Here is a 22,585-nt window from a genome sequence, read left to right as displayed (position 1 = left end):
GTTCTAGGGAGTGACTAGGAGACTGTCACTTCTTGGGCCAAGAGAATGAAAATGCTCTTCAGGCTCTGGGAAAAGGGTAGAGAGAATTTGTTGATCCTGTTGCTAGGACGTCCCTCCCTGTTTCAGTCTGCATCTGACTGGCATATACTTTACATTGAAAGATGACTGCTGAGCTAATTTTTTCAGCCCAGGGTTTTTATGAAGTTCCGGCTGTTGACCCACACAAGGGAGAGAAGGTTAGAATGTTCTTTATGGACAGTCTTAAACTGATGTGCAGGACCTAGCCATGCCGGCTGGGGCTGGGGCTTTCAGAGGCATGCGAGCTCAGAGCTTCAGTCCAAGTCTCCATCAACTCCACTTAAAGTGGAAAATTAACCAAGTCCAGAAGTGTCAGCCAGGAGTATCATCCCATTTATTTTTTCTTGTTGAAAACAGAAGTGAATCACACTCTTCACGGAGCCCGGCTGCAGAGAGAAATGAGGCAACACTGGTCACGGGGCCCGAAGAAGAAAGGTCCGTTATGCAAACCTAGTTCTTCATTGTGTTCCCGTGTGAGGGGAGGTCCGATACCCACCCAGGGAAGCGACACAGAGCCGTGGCTCTTAAACGTGGATCCTTCTCTGCGTGGAGGAGCCACGATGTTTTACTTTGTTTCTTGTCTCTTTTTGATTCCTCTTTTTGACCACTGGATTGATTCACTCCGATTATGGTGCAAAAATGGAGAGGCTGAATCTAATCCTGCTTGACAAACTTTGTGTGATTTGGGATAGTTGTGAACAAGTGCTTGGCCTCAGCTACTTACTTGCCATATGACCTTGGGCAAGTTGCTTCAACTCTGATTCTATAAGAACGTATTAGTATCTATTGTATGTCGTCATAAACACTATGTATATGTATATACACCTGCCCATAGAACTGTAACAATTAAATGGGTTCATGGGTTCATGGTTTCATGAACTGTTTAGGATATAGTCTCACTACGATGATTTCTCATAAGTGGTAGCCATTACTAATATTAATTTGCCTAATCCTTACTTATATAAATTCCTCTGAGTTAATGATTTTATCTCGTTTGCTCATTGCCAAGACAGTATGACCAGGAATTGAGTCCTAGAGTCTCTTGGCAACATCTTCTTGGCTTAGCAATCTGAACTTTACCACTTCTTATAGTGGACATTTTGGTAAAGAGGTACGTTTCTGGAACTTCAGAAAATATGCCATCTGAAGATGTCCAGACAAAATACCTTCCTTTCAAATTCTGAGTTGCGTAGAGACTGGTAACATAGCCAGGTATTAGTATATACTGTCACTGAAGCACTTTCTGCAAGTGTCATACAAACGGAACCTGAAGCATGTGTTTTTAGACCTGAGCCAAACCCCTGTCACAAGTATGAGTTCAAGTGTCAGCTTCAGGGTGAGGTCTGCTCTGACTACCCCCTTTCCATCCCCTTTCAGCATACTTCCATTGCAGCAATGGTAGCATTGTTGTGTAACCGTGCGTTGCCTGGCTAGGTCCCTCTTGGGCTAAGAATCAGCCATCTTCTTACTGTTACACTCTCTGGCACATTTCAGGACACTTGGACTGGCTTTTGTCAATAAGCTGTTAAATGCTGATGGAGTGAATAAAATTAGCTGAGTGGGTGGGAGAGGTCTATGACCAAGCTTAGCTAGCATTTAGTTCATCTATGGATCAATACCCCCCAACAAACACACAGAAATAACAACAAATTTTGGGGGTCCTTCTTTTATTCCAGACAGTAAATGCAACATCTCATCTTGGCTATAAAGTCCCTTTCCTTTTGCGATCCTTACCTGTTTTCTTTGAATGGATTCAACAAGTTAAATTGTCCCATTATGTTCACAGAACCCTGGGCAGATGTGTCCATGAAACTCAAAATGAAATAATTTTTTATTTATGTACTGATCAGCCAACTTGACCAAATGTTTCTGTAATGGATTTTCTGTATTTGTTTTCAATCAGTCAACATTATGAAAGATGGCTCTCTGTTAAAATATTAACTTATTCCTGTACTCATGTAGATGTCATTTGTTTGGAAGTTATAAGTGGACTTTTTATCCTTCCAGCCACTTCTGCCAAATTGTAAGGAAACCATCCTCAATGAAATCTGAGCTGATTTAATTCTTCACTGATAAAGGTCTTTTTCCATGTGAAGGATGCTGCTCTTTCATATTTATTTGGAGAAATGGATTGCCTTACTAGAAAAAAAAGTTCTGAACCCAAATATTTTCTCATGACAATTAATGGGGATGTTCTGAAAGTGTCAGCTCAAATTGAGCATGCCTGAGTGAGCTTCAGGAAGTCCCTGAGAGTGAATCAGCAGAGCCCCCCACTTCCCTTCTTGTATATTGTTAAATGCCTACTTGTGCAAGGCACTGTGGTAGATGGAGTACATAATAGTTCAGCATCCCCAGCTCCTGCCTTCTGTGGGCTTATAATCAAAGACAGCCTGCTTTGCTGAAAGGGGAGATGTAAGGAGGTTGCAGAGAAGAAAAATTCTGATTAAATAAATGTTCTACCTGTGCCAGGCACTGTGCCTGGGCTCAGGGATACTGACATAAAGAATAATCAAAAGGAGGAAGTGATCCATCATTTTAAGTGGGAGGAAACAGGCTGAGAAATAGCTCGAAGGGACTGTGACATTTGAACTTGAAGAGGGCTACAGAGAAGAGAGAAGAGGGCAGGGGAAGAGCACAAGTGCAGAGCGGTGTGAAAGTATCCAGTTCCCGGGAGCTGGGTCCCAGGGTCCCTGAAGGACAGCGCCAGAGGATACCTCTAGGCAAGGGCGGTCAGATCATAAGGAGCATTGGAGGACCTACTGGAGGGTCAGGGCTCCATCCTGAAATCACTGGGCAGCCCCCACAGATGTTTCAGCAGGGAGCAACATGGTTAGATCCCAGCTGATTCTGGGAGTCTTGGCTGAACATGGATGTCGGGAGAGTTACTGTAATGATAGCCCAGAAAGAGATGACAAGGACTCAGAGTAATGTAGTAATGGAGGTGTTGGAGAGGAGGGGACAGTTTTAAGTAATTTTTCTGAGGTTGAATTGCCAGGATCTCTGCAGATCCAGCCTGTGCTTTATTTTAATGCATGGCAAAAACACGTATGATTATGTAGCTCATGCAAGATGCCTTATAAAGAGATGGAAGCAGTTACCGGTCGAACAGTGTTTTGAAATTTTATGTTGAGTAGAAACTGTGTTCTTTAAATAGAATATTTATGTTGTGTTGCAGCTGAAAGGTGATGGTCGAGTTTTCTCTTGACAATACCCATTTGCTTTACTGCACCAAAATAATGCCGAGCCCTTTTGCAGCTGCTATATATAGTTCCTGTTGAGTTCATTTCACAGTTATTCCCAGATTATAGATTGAGAGAAGTTTTTTTTTATTATTATTTTTTAAGAAAATATAAAATTTAGATGACCAATTGACCTTGAGTCAGTTTCATGTACAAATAAGCTTCCAAAGAATGCTGCATAGCACCCTGCTCTACTTTGGGGTGGTTTGGAGACAGTTCATCTAAGTTGTCCAACCAATTTTTGTATATGGAAGTCTCCCAGGAAAACGTAGTATAATTTTCATAGGACCAGTGCATCGTGAAGAGTCCCAGAGGTGGCCCTTCTTAAGAAACAGAGTTCAAGATGGTCTCTGTTAGGTGCCTCTTACTGTTCTCCCAGCCATCCCTGCTTTGGTCCTGCTGTGGCCGATAGGAATTTCCAGTTGTTCACTCTCTAGGGAGAGCGGTGTGCTTTCTGGGGCCACGAATACTTGCATAAGTGCCTCTAGGAGATTTCTCCTAGCTTAGGCAACTTGATGGTGACTTACTTTTCTGGTTTTTTTTCCAATTCGAACTCCATCCCATGAGGCTAGTTGAATCAGATTCTCCCTGTGTCTCCTCCCTGCCCTTCCATGAGGAAACTTCTGGAAGTTGTATTAACTTTTATGGGCTGCCAGTGATGGCAGTGACTACTTGAGAATGCCAGAGAGTGCTCTGGTGATGATTAATAAGCAGTGGCACGTGACATGTCATCACACTGGAAAGTAAGGCAGTCATGCATTGAATGTGTCATAATGAAATCACAGGTTGTAAACCTTACATCTATACTGTCTTGTAAAGTTTTGATTCTGAGTGAGCATTGCAAAATAAAGGAACTTAAAATGAATGTACATATGCTGCATAGTGTGCTTCAGGAAGACAGGTCAGCATATCAAACATACTTAATGAGGATTATTGAAGTAGGTGAATTTACAGCAATACAGTCAAGAGCACAGATAAAAATTCAAGCTGTGAGGTTCTACAGTAATAAAATTCCATTCGTGTAGATAATGTATTTAAGTATTTCCATCCCTTTCCTATTTGAGAACTCAGAATTATTGCATCCCAGGATGTAGTTGGTTATGGTTTCCCTTTTTTTTGGTTAATGGAGGTTTTGTGGTACAAGTGGGATTTTTAAAACGTCTTTGAAAGAGAAGATGAGTTAGCAGGCTTCAGGGCAAAAGGCATGTCTAACAAAAAGTGGAGTTGGGAGAGGAAGAATCAAAGAAAGGGAGTGGACAGTTGGCCAGCAAGAGCACATGGAAGGAAATTCGAGAGCTTACTGGTTGGAATGCAAAAGAAGCCTAGCAAAAATTCACATGCACCTTGACCAGTTTAGCTTTCTGCTTAAATACTGAGCCTGTTTTCCTGGGCACTTAAATTACTCCTGAGTTTTCAGGTGGGTACTAACTCTCTGAGACCACTAGACTGTGTGTGCACAAGGAAAATCATTCTACAGTGGTAACGGCATGTTCGGAATAGTGGTGCACCTGTTTCACTAATGTAAGTCTGCATTGAGAATTGTTTCATAGTTTTACCAGCTTTTCTTTCCACATAAATGTGGGTTTCAAAAAAACTAAAGATATAAACAAATCTACAAATATTCATTGAGAACTCTCTGTGTTCAAACACTGCTGTAGAAACCAGGGTGAACTGCAAAGAATTATGACATACTCACCCCAAAGAGGAAATTGATGACATATTTAGTAAAAATGACAATGGCAATACAGGACCTGTCACACATCAATGGGTAACCAATTGTAATGTGGATGATATAGTTAGTGCGAAAGGTGTACTAAGGTGTTTAAAAATCTGTTCCCTAGCCAATTTTTGTATTTTTATGGATTTAGGTGCTATGTGGAAGCATTCAGTATCAGAGATATCTTTTATGGTGCTTTTGCTTCATAGCTCCTAGGAGGCAATCTGGTATAGCAGAAACAGTACAAACTTCTAAGCCAGAAAAGCTGTGTGAGTCCTTTTTTCTGGCATTTATTGGGTGTGTGATCTTAAATTTTCATTTTAATTGGACAAGTTTAATTTTCTCAGTTGTTGAGTAGGGACAACGGTAACCACCTCTTAGTCTCATCTAGCCTGGTACTTTATGAAGTGATTAGTAGATGTTTGCTTATTGAGTCAATAAATCAATATTTTTATCCCTTATTTGTGAATATGTATGTATGACTGCAGTTATTTACTAACTCATGACTATGCAACATTGTGGCTTTTCTTAATAGCTTTCTGTATTTATTTACAAGAAGTATTGCCTATATTTCTAAGTTCTATAAAGCAGTAATTGGTCTAGGGAACAACATACACAACAGAAACTAATGCAAGAGACTTATACAGTTTTGAATTTTCTAGTAGCTACATTAAACAGTTTCAAAACATCTGAAATTCATTTTAATATTTTATTTAATCTAGTATATCTAAAATATTTTCACAGATAATCAACATACAAATTATTAATGACATATTTTACATTCTGTTTTGGGGGAATAATTCTTCAAAATCCAGTTTGTATTTTACAACACCAGCACATCTAAATTTGGATATCAAATCGGTCCAAAATACTTGATCTCTATTTAGATTTCATAATATTTGCAATTAAGAAAGTAGTTTCCATCTGCAGATTGTTCCAAAGGTCCGTGAAATATTTTCCAGTAGTGAATCAAGCATCTGGTTTTCAATTTTAATTTAATTCAAGTTCAAATTCACTGACACAGTTGCCTAGTCACATTTTAAGTGCCACATGTGGCTAGCATTGAATGACAGAGGTTAAATTATCTTGATTCATTTTTCAGTAGATCCCCAGATTTTTAAGCAGAAGAAATATCTCTTAATATAAAATAACAAGCACCCTAAACCTCATTTTGAGAGTTGCCTTATACTGACTTTGCTTAGTCGTGACCCCTGACACTCTGCTGGTCGTTCTACCTGCCCGTGTGAGATCTCCTTTGAATGAAGCTGTTTAGATTCGCCTAAGGAGTGCTTAGTTACTGCTAAACTCCTGCAGAAGGACTACTGTTTTTTCACAGCATGCATCTGAATTGATCATCTTTGCAGGTGAACAGTCTGCATCTTAGGCTGCAGGGCTTGTCCAAGGCGCCCCGGCTAGTTGTGTGATAGAGACAGTCCTTAAGCATGGACGCATGGGTCCACATTCTGCCTCACATAGGACGTATGGGTCCCTGGTGCCCTGCTTTGTGTCCTTAATGTCACAGTTGAAGGGGGACCCTTTCTTAGGCCGTATTTTTTGATTATCACAAATATCATCAATCCATAATACAAGGTGGAATTGTAGCCTGGGTTGTCTTAAAGAATCCTTTCTGGGCAGAGCAGTAGAGATGAAGGTAGTGGGGTAAGAGATTTCCTGATTACCTGTGTGGCTCCTTCTGCTCCTTCACTGCACTGGTAAAAGGGCAAAATTTAACCTGACAGGACAGCAACGTGATGACCCTCACAATAGTGTGCTCTTCCTACCTACATCTCTATGTACAAATTTCTCTTTTGGAAATTCCTCTTTTGCTTCTAAATAAAACCAGTAAAGATGATTCATAAGCACTGGGTGGAAACGGATATGGGCTTTTAGCTGAACAGCTCCCTAACATTTAGTATAAACTGCTTCTTAGACACTGTGAGTTCTTATATGCTTTCTTAGTGAACCGTCAAAAAGGATATGAACTAATTCCTGAGCTCCTGGCATTAACCATTTCATCAGAATGTATACACTTCATAGGAAAGGTTAACTTCTGCAGTCAAAACTATGGAAATCTCGGCTTGAATGATGCTTGCTTGGGTGCAAATAGTTTACTCTCATTCTCAATTTACCCACCCGAACTCCAGTGAACAAGTCAGTCAGCACTGCACGCCCACTGTCGGCTTTGTTTCATTAAGTATTTAGATGTTGTGGGTGAAAATATGAAAGTCCTTCAGAAGTTTTCTGCCTTTACTGTTGATGGACTGTCCTCTCGGACACACCTCTTCTTTTATTCTGGGCAGCTACTCAAAAATGTCCTTAAGGACTGTTGAGGAGTTGCAGGAGGTTTACTCTGAACTGCATAGCATTGCCCTGCCTTTGCTGGCCTTGTCATTAATTGTGTGAAAGCTTTTTAGAATTTTTCATCTTGCCTTTTGGTTTTCTGCACCCAATTTGCTCAGGGTTTAAAAATGAAACAAGCCTGCTTGAATTGTATGTAAATAAAAGACTTGGAATGAGAACTTGCATTAGTCTAGGTATAAAGCGCTCGGATTTTGTGACCCCTATTGGGACAGAGAAGGGAACGTGTGTGGCTCTTTTAAGGTGAGCAGATTAAGGACACAATGAGCAAACCCCAAGAGTGTTTGGCTTACTTCCTGATTCTTCCTTATGTTTTGAGGTGTTAGGTGTGAGGTCACCAGCGTGATAGTTCTGCTCAGGATGGTACTATTTAAACCCTCCTATGCATTCTCCTGTCTGGGGAGACAGTTTACAGGATACTCAATTATCGTGTATTATTAAATATTCCCAGAGGCCATCAGGAGCTTTCAGACCTGGCTGCACATTAGAATCACTTACGGAGCCTTTAAGAAAGACTGACGCTGGCCTCACCATAGGCTCAGATTCTGTGGGTGTCCTGGAGGCCCTAGAATCTGTACTTGTTAGAAAGCTCCCCAGCTTTGAGTATTCTTCCGGCTTTTGTCGGGCGCTCCTCCCCCAAAATAAATGGGTTAATCTCAAGAAACAAGATCAATGCAATCGTCCTCCAAAATAGTGTAATTACAAGACTATAGGCAATGGAACAGTTCAGGTAGGATTTACAGGTAGGATTACTTAGAGTTGTAGAACTGGGGGAATATTTATAAGCTGATTAATGGAAATGGTCAGAGAAAACTTACTGGAGAAAAAGCATTTCGAGTATTTCTAACACATGTCAGTTCTTTCACTTCTTATTAATATGGAATCTCTTCTGATTGTCCTCTCCAAGGTCGAGTTTAATGCACCTGGTAATTTATAAGAGCCAGGGTGATACTTCGAGAGACTCCATGTCAGTTCAGACAGGGTGCACCTAGTAAGTGTCACACACCTGCTGGTAGAACACTGTTTTAACAGTGGCTTGCTTCCAGAGGCACCCTCCTGCCAAAACAAACCAGGACTTTCCTAGAGTTTTTCCTGGTAAACACTTTCAGGTTGCCTCTTTTGCACATGTCTTTAGGTAATGACACGCTTGTGCAACGAGAAGCCTGTCTGATGGCCGTGACTTTCAAGCACAATGACACATTGTCTTTTCTGGGTTCTGTGGTATGGTTTCCATAGGCAAGAGGCAAGGCTGCAGGTGGTGTATGTTGCACCTAATTTGGTTCCTACCTTAAGACAGCCTCAGAGGCTCTTTGTCTCTGAAAGATGGGTTAGTACAAGTGACTAAATATATCCTGTACTATGTTATGTCATGGAAATGTAATGACAAGGTAGGGTCCCTTTGGTACTGGCATCTATGTTAACTGCCATATTTCTGTGATAATATTTTAATACTTGCATTTACTACATTTCTGAAAAGACTAATATGTATGTGATTTGCAAATAAAATGTAGCCACTGTATCACTGAAATATTTCATTAAATATTATCCCAAACTAGTTTCTAAAGCCTCAGTGAGAAATGTTGGATTTATAAGACCAACAATGAAAAAAATAAGGATCATTAACTACTTCAGTTGCTTATCACTTTAGGGTTTGAATGATATAAGCCATGTTAAATATGATCATTATAAATGCTGACTTTTTCTTCAAGCAGAACAAACTTCTTGAGTTGGTGTCTAAAGGATATGTCTCACTTCTCATAGTAGAGTGGATTGACTGACTGTACAGTAAGGAAGGTGGATAGAATCCAGCAGGCTGTGTTTAATGAGAGTGCTCATATGATCTAGCCTGCACACTAATAGAGTAATTATCAATTGGCCGGGAACCTAAGAATAATCTTTTCTGAATCAGTAAGGTAACTAAACACAGGAACTTCTTTGCAACTTTTAAGCTCAGAAAGGTGGAAACATTGGGTTTAGACTTTTTGTTTGCCCTTAAAAATATTTGTAGTCATGCTACCAGGCCATACAGAAGCAGAATGAAAATTTTTATGAATACTGGTAATATTTTTATGAATTTTATCTCTTAGAGCAATAAAAAGCATCAACTTTAAAGCCATCATTCAGTTGATATTTGAGGATATTATGGAACTATCGATGAAACGTACCAACAATCCAGTTTATTTTATTAAATTTAAATTACACTAATAGAGTTTAAAATGTATGACATTTATTTAGTATCATCAGGGAACAAATGGTCTCTGAATTAGTTTCTCCCAATCATGAAGCTTAACCCTTAAAGTATCAAAACATACCGATTGAATTATTTCAAATAGAAATCTTTCTAAACTGTACTTTATTATTTGCTGTATTATATCTGTAGTGTAGGATGTTATCATAATTTAACTATGTCAAAATGAATTCAGATCATCAGCAAATATATGAATTATTAGGTTCTGTAATACAGGGCTACCTTCAGAGCTCTTGAGCTGTGAAGAGTTCTCTTTTTATACAAAAATATCTTTAGGCTGCTCTCCTTCAAGTCTTATGTCTGCTTTTTGTTGTTTCTTCTGATTTTTCTATCAATACCTGTCATCAGCAGACAGCTGTCAGTATGCCTGACTTTGGGAGCCTTTACCCACCCATGATTTCTTGCTTTGAATCTTTTAATCTAACAGGAATTGAGGGGATGTCGAGATTGCTAGAATGATGTCTGTTCTAGGAGAAATCATCTCTGAGTGGAGATGGGTGACAGGAGGAGGGAACTCTTCGTAACAGACTCCGAGCTGTCATAGAAGGACTCTGTGCCATCAGTTTTGACTATAACATCGCCTTCTATTGCTCATTAATTCAACTTTGACTCTGGCCTGGGCTCCAGAGGTGGGAACAATGTGGTTCATGTCCTTAGGGCGCTCCCCAAACCAGTAAGGGCCAGGCCTCCCAGAAGGATGAATAGGCCCAGGGGAGAATCAAAGGAGATGATACTCACTGGAATTCATATGCTGGGCTTGGGACATGTGACATGTCTGGGTGAAAAAATCGGTTATTGGGGAGCTGCTTTTAAATGCTCACAAAGACAAATACCCTCAGGTTACCCTTGTTCGGAAGTCCCAGTTCGTATGAAGGAAAAGTACTAGAATGAAAATTAATGAATGTAGTGACTCCAGAGTCTGACAAACCTGTATCTGACTGACCTTGAGCAATCTTATATTTATTCTTTTTTCTCTGATTCTAAAATGGGGATATGCAACCACCATATAAGGTTGCAGTGAGGGCTGAATGAAATGGCGCGTGAAAAGACCCCACCAGGACACCTGAATCCAGGTCAAGGCCCGTTAATGAGTCTCTTTTCTGCATTTTTGTTGGCACTTCCCTTAAATGTTGTTTGGTGATTGGTATCCATACAAAGTGTAAAAAAATAAAACAATAAGTACTTTTGTTCATATTTCTATGAGGCTGTTTGAAGTAATGTTCTTTGAAATGGAATGACAGTCACATGGCTTGAAAGGTTGGTCTAATAATAGCATCAGAGACCAAGCTGACCACGGGCAAGTTTTCTGGGGAGTGTTGATTCCAGGTTAGATATGGAAAAGAGGAGAATTGGAGAAGACTCCTTATTGCTTAAAGCACAGACACCTCCCTAGGCACACTTTTATAATTGTTTTGACCCCTTTTAGTAAAACATAAGCAAATACCACCTATGCACCTCAGTCAACTCTTTTAAAAAGGCGTGATCATCTCTGGGTCAGACACATCTTTGCTGGCATTTCGCTTACCTGAATCTCTTTAAGTGTTCATTTTGGTAATTTGTACATTTTTCTCCTTTCGGTGAAATGTCTCAGCTCATCAGTCAATTCTCCATACCGTGCTGTTTTGTAATTCCAACCTAGATTGCTAAAGAAAACCTTCAATTACCTTGAGTAAAGCAAGAATAGAAAATTGGTTGGGTTGTGCGCTCTTCACAGCTGTGTTAGTGAAGAAATAGATTTTCCTTGAGCCTCATACAGTTCTTCTGTCAAAAATAATGCCCGTTAAAAGATCCATTAGCTACACTTCTGTTTTAAGTAACTTTACATTCTCCTTCTTCAGCTCCTCCCCAGCCTAACCCTGCTTTCCTTTGAAGGTGGAGCCATTTAACATGCACCAGTATTAATTAACTCCTTCTTGACCTTGTAAATTAAGTTTTTTCACAAGTCAATTTTAGGCCACATTTTTGAAAATGATGTAAGTATACATTTAAACCCAATCTCTGTTCTTGACAAGTTTTATCAACAGATGTTCAGTGTCTCATTTTCCTTAAGGGTGTACGGTTGCTCACTGACTCTTGGCTTCAGATGGGGATTCTCTGCTGTTGGTTTCGTCTGGAGGAATTTAAGCTGTTTAAAGCTGTTTGTACTTGTGGCCAAGAGCTCCTAGTTCCCAGAGAAACAGTTTATCACCCACCCTGTGTTGTCTGTGCTCTCACATGTCATCAGTCCCAGGCACACAGTGGCGCGGGCAGCTTAGGTCCTGGTGTGGTGCAAACATCCAGGCCTGCATGGGCTGTTTACGACAAGCCGTGTGGGTCGGGCTCATGTTCCTGGAGTGCTTCGAGCCACTTTGCTAATCTGTCAGCATAGTATGTTCTCGGGGATAAATATAGACATACGGGCACTCTCCGAGTTGTAGGTCACTGTCTTGCTGTACAGCTAAAAATTGTCCCACTGGTATGAACAGTCAGCCCTGGTGGAAGGCCTGTTTTAGTCTGTCTTCTACTGTAGGTCTTTAGCACCTGACTAAAAATACACCTTGGACCCAAAATCTACCTTGTGGCTGAGACGCCTATGGTGCCAGTAAGCAATGGGATCATGCCGTCCATCATGTTCTCTTGCTTCGGAACATAGTCTGTGTAGCAGCTGAGACTGTGAGCTCAGGTTCCTTTTCAGTCTCATGGAGATTACAGCAGCCTGTTGGAGACGATCCTGTGTGATCAGCTTCATAAAAGGGCTCGGTAGGTGTGTGTGTGTGGAGTGGGTGATCGGTTTTGAAATGCCGAGTGTAGGGAGTATTCTCAGGAAGGTTTCAGTGGGTGTGGGGCGGGGGAGCAGCAGTTGCATCGACATGCAGGGATTTCTTACAGTGCCACTGTTGAGGCACTGACAATGCCTTTTTGATTTTCTGTTTGGCATTGCAATACTTCAGAGACAAGAGTTGGAAATTTTTGTACATAAGCCTGTGAACAAGCCGTGACGTAATGGAATTTTTCTGTGCACTGAAGTTTCACTAAAAGGTTCCATATGATTATCTGCTGTAAAATTGCTAATCTGTAAAAATAGCTAGTATGTATTTGGAAAAGAGTTAATACCATCACACTTAATAGTACAGCAGAGGTAAGATCTATCCTTGATTTCTTCGAAATAGTCATGTAAATTCTCTCATTTGTTTTGTTTTAAACATTAAAATGGGCCTAAAGCAGTTTTTCCTTTGCTTTTGGCATAGCCTTCTCCAACACTTACAAAAATGAAATGTTTTTCTTTTTTTGTTTATGAACTGAAAAACAGGATGCCATGTGTTAAGCATTAAATGGGTCCAAATTGCAGGCTACTACTTTTCCATTATCAGAGTAATAGCCTGATTACATTAGTTCTAGCGTAACCTCGTAAGCAATATTGTACAAGAGTTCAGAAAAATTAATGAGAGGAAACTTCCATGGCATAGAGTTAATTGCATGCATCTTGGATATTGACTGTTTAACTTTCTATTTAATGAAGGTAGGAAAAGTTAAATTGTAAGTGGTAAAGGCACAACATATTGCTCTAACAGAACAGAAGCATTTTGTTTATTAGTGATTTGGGAGATTTAATTGCTTGCTAATTATTCTGCACTATCTGTAATGACACTGTGAGATATTTACGTGATATCACTCTGTTTTGAGGAATAAAATATCTATTAGTCATTAATTTGCCCCTTACTTTGTGGTTTATACTGGGTGTGTTAGGGAATATTTTTTTCTTTCAAGAAAAGAGTTTTAATTAAATGATAAAACTTACAGTTTCATGGATTTGAAAAAATGCTGCATCATAATAGGACTTAATGTGGAATACTTAATATTTTTATTCTTTGCTATCTCTTGGAAATGTTATGTGACCCTAGTTGTGTTTCAACTGAATGGACCACGCCCTTCGTCTGGTAACCGCCTTGATTCCATTTTAATTCATTGCCTTTCTTATTTCCTGTATGTAAACTTATCAAAAGATAAGGAACCAATAACAGCATGTTTTTGTGAAGTGGTAGATTAATCACTGTCTTATATTACAAACTTCCAGTAGGCATGTATCAAGGGAATTTTACATGGTTATTGTACATTCCCATCATTATTAAAGAATTTAATAAAACCTAAAATGTTTTTTTATTAAATGAGCAGGGAGCTAAATACATGTCTGTGAACCAGGAAATTATATAAATAAATATATTGATGTGGACACAATCAAAAGCTAACTAGATGATAAAGGATTACATTTATTCAGTTAATTCATTTAATAGATGTTTACTGAGCTCCTACTGTATACCTGCACTGGAAGCCTTCCCTCATTATAGGTGTTGGAACTGTATCTTGTGTTATCATATGTATTATATAATATGTATGAGTGACATCTCTGTATACATATGTACATTATTGTATACACATGTATGAGTATACACATCATAGAAGGCATGTTGTATGTTGTGCCTGTGTTTATGTATATTCTTTCATAATCTAGTCTGTGTTACATTAGCAAAGGCATCTGTAGGACTCTACAGCATGTGAGCTCTGCAGGGATCCTCGAAGGCAATAGCTAAAACTTAAGTTTGTGACCCTTATTTGTGAAAATACAACAGCTTCTGGCACTGCTCTCTGGCGGCAGTCCCCACACATCCGCTCTGCCCTGTCCTCATCGTCCCTCGATTGGGTCCCTGTGTAATGTGCCCACTGATGTGGCTGCAAAACCTTCTGTTCAAAAACTGCTCTTCTCTGGCCACTGATGTCTGGCTTAAATATGGTCCTAATAAAATAGCTCAAGAAGCTGGAGTTGTTGTTTTTGTTAGACCAGAATCAAACATCCAGGTAATGGTCCACAAAAAAACAGCTGTTCCCACAGCCTTTTAGAGCCTCTTTGACCACAACCCTCAGGAAGAAACACATTTTGCATTATGAGCCACAGTGGACACACATCTGCAGACACAGGGACTGAAAACAAAAGTTTTGTGAAACAGAGCTCACCCTCACTAGGCAGGGTGCCACCACTCTGTTCTTCTCTTCTATGGTTTTCTCTGATATTGCACTGAAATCATGCTGCTTAGCGCCCACTAAATTGGTTTCAGGATCAAGTAATGGGTCACAACCTGCACTTTGACAAATTCTGCTGTAGAGATTTCATCAGCCGGGCATTCTCAACACACCTCTAGTCAAGTTCTCTTCTGAAGTGACGTGCTGCTGTTGTCCTTGATGTCATATTCTGCTCCTAGGCATAATGGTGCTTCATTTGTCAGTGTCCTGCTTGGCTGCAGAAATAGCTCTCTCAATAGACTTCATGTGAATCTTGAGTTGAATGTAGGGTTTCTAAGCTGGAGACATTTCATAACTTTTTTTTTTATGTCATTACTGTACAATTACTTGAACAACATTATGGTTACTAGACTCCCCCTATTATCAAGTCACCCCAACATACACCATTATAGTCACTGCCCATCAGCATAGTAAGATGCTGTAGAATCATTACTTCTCTTTGTATATACTGCCTTCCCATGCCCCCCACCCCCTACATTATGTGTGCTAATCGTAATGCCCCATTTTCCCCCTTATCCCTCCCTACCCACCCATTCCTCCCCTGTCTCTTTCCCTTTGGTAACTGTTAGTCCATTCTTGGGTTCTGTGATTCTACTGCTGTTTTGTTCCTTCAGTTTTCTTCTTTGTTCTTATGCTCCACAGATGAGTGAAGTCATTTGGTACTTGTCTTTCTCCGCCTGGCTTATTTCACTGAGTATAATACCCTCTAGCTCCATCCGTGTTGTTGCAAATAGTAGGATTTGTTTTCTTCTTATGGCTGAATAATATTCCATTGTGTGTATGTACCACATCTTCTTTATCCATTCATCTACTGATGGACACTTAGGTTGCTTCCATTTCTTGGCTATTGTAAACAGTGCAGCGATAAACACAGGGGTGCATTTGTCTTTTTCAAACTGGGCTGCTACATTGTTAGGCTAAATTCCTAGAAGTGGAATTCCTGGGTCAAATAGTATTTCTATTTGAGTTTTTTGAGGAACCTCCATACTACTTTCCACAATGGTTGAACTAGTTTATATTCCCACCAGCAGTGTAGGAGGGTTCCCCTTTCTCCACATCCTCGCCAACATTTGTTGTTGTTTGTCTTTTGGATGTTGGCCATCCTAACTTGTGTGAGGTGATATCTCATTGTGGTTTTAATTTGCATTTCCCTGATGATTAATGATGTGGAGCATCTTTTCATGTTCCTGTTGGCCATCTGAATTTCTTCTTTGGAGAGCTGTCTGTTCAGTTCCTCTGCCCATTTTTTAATTTGCTTATTTGCTTTTTGTTTGTTGAGGTGTGTAAGCTCTTTATATTATTTAGATGTCAACCCCTTATCAGATATGTCATTTATGAATATATTCTCCCATACTGTAGGATGTTTTTTTGTTCTACTGATGGTATCCTTTGCTGTACAGAAGGTTTTTAGTTTGTATAGTCCCACTTGTTCATTTTTGCTTTTGTTTCCCTTGCCTGGGTAGATATGTTCATGAAGAAGTTGCTCATGTTTATGTCCAAGAGATTTTGCCTATATTTTTTTCTAAGAGTTTTATGGTTTCATGACTTACATTCAGGTCTTTGATCCATTTTGAGTTTACTTTTATGTATGGGGTTAGACAATAATCCAGTTTCATTCTCTTACATGTAGCTGTCCAGTTTTGCCAACACCAGCTGTTGAAGAGGCTGTCATTTCCCCATTGTATATCCATGGCTCCTTTATCATATATTAATTGACCTTATATGCTTGGGTTTATATCTGGACTCTCTATTCTGTTCCACTGGTCTATGGGTCTGTTCTTGTGCCAGTACCAAATTGTCTTGATTACTGTGGCTTTGTAGTAGAGCTTGAAGTCAGGGAGCATAAATCTCTGTGCCTTATTCTTCCTTCTCAGGATTGCTTTGGCTATTCGGGGTCTTTTGTGGTTCCACGTGAATTTTAGAACTATTTGCTCTAGTTCTTTGAAGAATGCTGTAGGTATTTTGATAGGGATTGCATTGAATCTGTAGATTGCATTAGGCAGGATGGCCATTTTGACAATGTTAATTCTTCCTAGCCAACAGCATGGGATGAATTTCCATTTATTAGTGTCCTCTTTAATTTCTCTTAAGAGTGTCCTGTAGTTTTCAGGGTAAAGGTCTTTCACTTCCTTGGTTAGGTTTATTCCTAGGTATTTTATTCTTTTTGATGTAATTGTGAATGGAATTGTTTTCCTGATTTCTCTTTCTGCTAGTTCATCGTTATTGTATAGGAATGCAACAGATTTCTGTGTATTAATTTTGTATCCCACAACTTTGCTGAATTCAAATAGCAGATCTAGTTGTTTTGGAGTGGATTCTTTAGGGTTTTTTAATCTACAATATCATGTCATCTGCAAACAGGGACAGTTTGACTTCTTCTTTGCCAATCTGGATGCCTTTTATTTCTTTGTGTTGTCTGATTGCCGTGGCTCGGACCTCCAGTACTATGTGGAGTAAAAGTGGGTAGAGTGGATATCCTTGTTTTTTCCCGATCTTAAAGGAAAAGCTTTCAGCTTCTCGCTGTTCAATATAATGTTGACTGTGGGTTTATCATAGATGGCCTTTATTATGTTGAGGTACTTTCCCTCTATACCCATTTTGTTGAGAGTTTTTATGATGAATGGATGTTGAATTTTGTCAAATGCTTTTTCAGCATCTATGGAAATGATCATGTGGTTTTTGTTCTTCTTTTTGTTGATGTAGTGGATGATGTTGATGGATTTTCGAATGTTGTACCATCCTTGCATCCCTGGGATGAATCCCACTTGGTCATAATGGATGATCTTTTTGATGTATTTTTTAATTCGGTTTGCTAATGTTTTGTTGAGTATTTTTGCATCTATGTTCATCAGGCATATTTTCTTTGTTTGTGGTGTGTTTGCCTTGTTTTGGTATTAGAGTGATCCTGGCCTCATAGATTGAGTTTGGAAGTATTCCCTCCTCATCTACTTTTTGGAAAATTTTAAGGAGGATGAGTATTAGGTCTTCACTAAATGTTTGATTAAATTCAGCAGTGAAACCATCTGACCAGGGGTTTTGTTCTTAGGTAGTTTTTTGATTACCAGTTCAATTTCTTTGCTGGTTATTGGTCTATTCAGATTTTCTGTTTCTTCCTGGGTCAGCTTTGGAAGGTTGTATTTTTCTAGAAAGTTGTGCATTTCTTCTAGGTTATCCGGTTTGTCGCCATATAATTTTTCATAGTATTCTCTCATAATTCTTTGAATTTCTGTGGTGTCCATAGTGATTTTTCCTTTCTCATTTCTGATTCTGTTTATGTGTGTAGATTCTCTTTTTTTCTTGATAAGTCTGGCTAGGGGTTTATCTATTTTGTTTATTTTCTCAAAGAATCAGCTCCGGCTTTCATTGATTCTTTCTATTGTTTTATTCTTCTCAATTTTATTTATTTCTGCTTTAATTTTTATTATGTCTCTCCTTCTATTGCCTTTGGGCCTCATTTGTTCTTCCTTTTCTAGTTTTCATAACCTTTTATATCTTAATGCTTCCTTACTGCCTAATGCAACAAATATTTATTGAGTATTGGGTACTAAGCCAGAAGGTGAGGATGCAAGAGAAACAAAACAAATTCCTTATCCTAGTTGCCCTTAAAAGTAGTGGGGAAGACAGAAAACAAATATATAATATGTCATCATATATCAAGAGGCAGGCAGTACTCTTCAGGAGTAAACCTGGGTAAAAGGGATAGAAGTTACCAGCTGAGAGAGGTGCCAAGGAGTGGCTGGCCAGAAGAGCATCTGATAAAACTAGAAGGAAGTGAGCAAGTGAGCCGCGATCGAGCGTCCTTCCCCTCACCTTATGTACTTTCTACGGCCCCTGAGCTCCCATTCTCTTCTGCCTTGAAGTCTTCTCTGACTGTATCGATCATCAGTTACTTCTAGGTCTTCACTTCAGTGTCAATCACAGGGAATCCGGCCTGACCCCACAATTAAGGATATGTCTCCCCTGTTTCTCTTGGGGGCAGCTGTCCGAGCACTCCCCACCTTGTAATTATATTTCTGGGTGTATTTATTATATAATATCTGCTCCTGGCATACCATCAGCCATGTGAAGACAAGAGTGATGCCTGGCTTGTTTCCACAGTGGCTAGCATGGTGCTTGGCATAGAACGGGCCTTCGGTAAATATTTGATGACTGAGGAAGTGAGCAAATAAAATAAAGAAATAGATGAGATGAATGAACACTCTCCTAAATCTATTGCTCTTCCATTGGCTTTTCAACCTGACACTGCCTTGTGGACTCTTGTGGCTAAAAGTACTCAATTTTAAAAAGCTTTGAAATAAAAAGAAATTTTTAAAAAAACTTTGAAATTGTTTTTTTAGAATTTATCTTTGTATTCTCCACAGAACTTTGCAGAATACCTTATCTAAAGGCTTCCATGAAAATTTGTTATTTTGATGAATTGACTGACTGATCATATTCAAACTCTATTGTAATATAGTGAATGACACCCTTCCTGCCTTCATCCTTGCTGTGTATTGTAAGTGTAGTTGCTCTAAGAACCACACCATCCCATCCAACACATTTAGTTGAAGGGAAAGGATATGGTTGGCTTTGAAATTTTAATGAACATTCAAATGCATGTTATCAAACCTGCATTACAGATGGTGTTCAATTTTTTAATTCAATTTATTTTTTAATTGGGGTTCTAAGAGAGCATTCATCTACTACTGCCATTATGAGATGTTGGGGACTCGTTACAAGTGAGCCTTATCTTTTAAGAAAATGTTTTATTATGAAAATTTTCAAACACAAAAGGAGAAAGAATAGTGCCATATACAGTGTATTGCTGTCAGATTTGACAGTTACCAAGATTTAGTCATGTTTGCTTGACTTACACCTTTTTTGTCTCTGTTAAAGTATTTTGAATCAAATATAGGCACCACTCCATATAATCAGCATGTATTCTAGAAAACAGTGACATTTTCTTACCTGCAATGCTATTATCATACCTTACAAAACTGACCATTGTTCTTTGATATCACCTATTATGCAGTCCATATTCAAGTTGCTTTGATTGCCATTTCTGAAAATGTCTTAAAGCTGGCTCGCCCAAATCAAGATTCAAACAAGATCCACATGTTGCATTTGGTGGTTCAGTCTCCAAAGTCTCCCTTAATCATCCATTGATTTTTATCTCTTCCACTGACTTGCAGAAATTAGTGCAGTTTTCTTATAAAATGAACCTAATTCTGGAGTATTTCTTTTGCTTCCTTAGGATGACATTTAACTTGTTTGTATCCCCATTGTTTCTTGCCACTGAGCATTAGCTCTGATGCTTTGATAACTTGATGAACATGGACATAGGGCGCATTCCAATTCTCTCTCTGCCACGCTGTCGGAGTCATTTGTATCCTAGTGGTAGGAGACCGAGAACCACTCTGTGGTTCCCAGGAATACATAGCCAACAGTTCTCAGAGTTCGGGGTTTGGTATAGGAACTCTGACCAATATCTTCTCACAGGTTGGGAATTTTGAGGAAGCATATGTAGTCAGTGTTCTAAAAAAATCTTCTTAAAAACTGTAATCATTATAATGTCTCACCAAAAATATATCCTGCATGTTATCTTACTAAGGTTGACATGAGAGGATCGCAGGCCCATCTGTATAAGCTGTGGTTCCTTTCTGCTCCAGTAGGCCCCATCCAGTTCCCATCTTCATTCTTTTTCTAGGTACGGGCTGTCATCTTTAATTTGCATTGTCCCTCAAATAGCCCCATTTTATCCCATCATACACAAGATTATCAGCTCAACACTCTTTCCTGCCAGCTTGCAATTACCCTCCAAATAAAGTCCAAACTGAGTGGCTTGCCATTCAAGACCTTAATTCTAATAACAATTAAAAACCTACATTTTTATAGGACTTGAGTTTAAGTTTTTCATATGTATACTTGATTATTTCATTTAAACAAAGACTGTTTTGTGGAATCAGATGGGTTCAGTTCAACAAATATTAAGTAAGACAATTGTCTAATTATGCCAGGCACTGTGCTAAAAGGTGGGAATAAAGACAAGATGTGTTCCTGTTCTTGAGACCTTCCTAGTTCCTTGGTGAAGACAAAGTTGGAACCTCTGTGTGTGCTGATAGGGATGCGTAGTGAGAGGGAGAGACAAGGAGGGGGCAAGGAGAGACTTCGCAGATGCCTGTGTGCACCTGCCATGCTGGGCCCCCTGCCTGGGCTGCCCCTTTCTCACCTGTACCAATCAGAATCCTACCTGTCCTTTAAGAAGTGGGCCAAATGCCATCTATTCCACAAAATCTGACTAATCGATGGCCCAAAACAGAGAGGATGCCTCTGTCCGTCACTAGGCCTAGTCCAGGGTTTTGTGCTGGGCAAGCTGTCAGTACCTAATTTTTCTTTTTTTAATGTTAGCATGAGTCTTGAGTTTACAGCTAAGAAAAAAGACAGGCTTTCTCAGGTGTCCACCTTCTTCCTGTGTCATCTTCTCAGGAAGCAACACAAGAGAAGAAGTGGAGTCATAACTGGAAGGGTCAGGATTATTTGCAAAGCCTTCTTCTATGGCGAGGATAGACGATAGGATCTCACTAATTCATATTAATTCAATGGAAGGCAAATGTTACTTATTAAGTGTTGAATTGTGAAACTCTTAAAGAAGTGATGCTTTCATGCATTTTCAGTGTATATTAGAGCTAGAAAGGACAAGCTGGCTACCCTCTTTAAGAATAACAGGTAAGGAAACCGAAGCCCAGTTGGTAAAGTTTCTCCCCCGTGGGGCACATAGAGCCACACTAGGACTCAGACCTTTGACTCCCCATTTTCTGTTTTGCCTCCAGAGGATTTACTTGTTTAGAGTTACTGAGGCATACCAGTTTTTCTATAGGCAATGGAATTTTAAACATTTCATTCACTGGATGGATTGGTCCCCTTTGCTTTCCTGTTTATTCATGTCAGAGATGTCAGTGTGGTCCCCAGGCCAGCCACACTGTCCTAACCTGGTAGCTGGTTGGTTGGAAATGCAAATTACCAAGTTCTACTCCGGGCCCACCCAGCTCTCCAAGGGCATCTAATGTGCAGATTCTCAGCACCACTAATCACTCTGTAGTCAGCAATTCGTCTTCACAGTTAACATTTAAAAAAAAAACACAAACTAATTTATCACAAATTTTGAATTAATGGATTTCAAATGAATGAGGTGTTGTGGCATAAAATGATTCAGAAGAGGAAGAAATGGAAAGGGGCAGAAAATGAGAGGAGGAGCAAAGGACAGTCAGCAAGGGACACGTGAATAGGAGCAGGCTGCCAGTTCTGCGGAGGAGAAGGAAGTTGAAATTCAGGATTATCCAGCCTCTGGCAGTCATTCAATCTCCTTTTGGTGAGAAAGAACCTTGAGATGTCAATGTAACCCCATCTTCCTTTGCTCAAGATCTTGGCATGCATTCCCTCAGGCTGTGGTGAGGGGACCTACTTCGAAAATGGGGGGAAAGTCCATGTAATTGCATCTTAGCAGATGACCGACATTTATAAAGGAAATCACTGAAGTGTTACTGTCATTTCTCTAAGGTGAAATACTGGAAGGCAAAGAAGAGAGAAAAGAAAACAGGGCAGTGGCTTGATGCTTACTTTCCCATTACTGAACTCCTTCAGTCCTTCTCAGGTAATCAGGCTTTGAGAGACCAGACAAAAACGGTTTTGAGAGGCCACAGATGGAAGGAAACCCAGCGAACTGTGTCTGCAAGTTCACTCACTCCTCGGTGGAATAACAACTAGTGAGAGTTCATCTCATCGCCATGTCTAGGAAAGATTAGTCTCCAGACCCTTTTAAACTGTGTCAGTAGATAGACTTCATATTTTTAGTGGGTTCTTGGTTTTTGACTCTTTTTTGTACTCCTAGCCTTTCTCAAAGCCCCTCAAATG

General features: G+C 39.6%; 1 protein-coding gene across 7 annotated transcripts in view; it reads left to right on the top strand.

The window, feature by feature from the left end:
• FRY (FRY microtubule binding protein) overlaps window positions 1-22,585 on the top strand; it is a 387,367-nt gene that overhangs the window by 164,544 nt on the left and 200,238 nt on the right. The window contains exon 1 of one of the 7 annotated variants that reach the window (XM_057489787.1): window positions 12,197-12,379. The exons of the other annotated variants lie outside the window; for them this stretch is intronic. Coding sequence (XP_057345770.1) covers window positions 12,319-12,379 — 61 coding nt within the window. The 5' untranslated portion in view covers window positions 12,197-12,318. Of the gene's footprint in view, window positions 1-12,196; window positions 12,380-22,585 lie in introns of those variants that run through there. 7 annotated transcript variants of the gene reach the window in all.

The sequence above is a fragment of the Manis pentadactyla genome, chromosome 2 (genome assembly GCF_030020395.1).
Source record: "Manis pentadactyla isolate mManPen7 chromosome 2, mManPen7.hap1, whole genome shotgun sequence".
Lineage (NCBI taxonomy): Eukaryota > Metazoa > Chordata > Mammalia > Pholidota > Manidae > Manis > Manis pentadactyla.
Note: the sequence above shows the minus strand (reverse complement) of the source record. Positions and strands in the feature narration are given on the sequence as shown.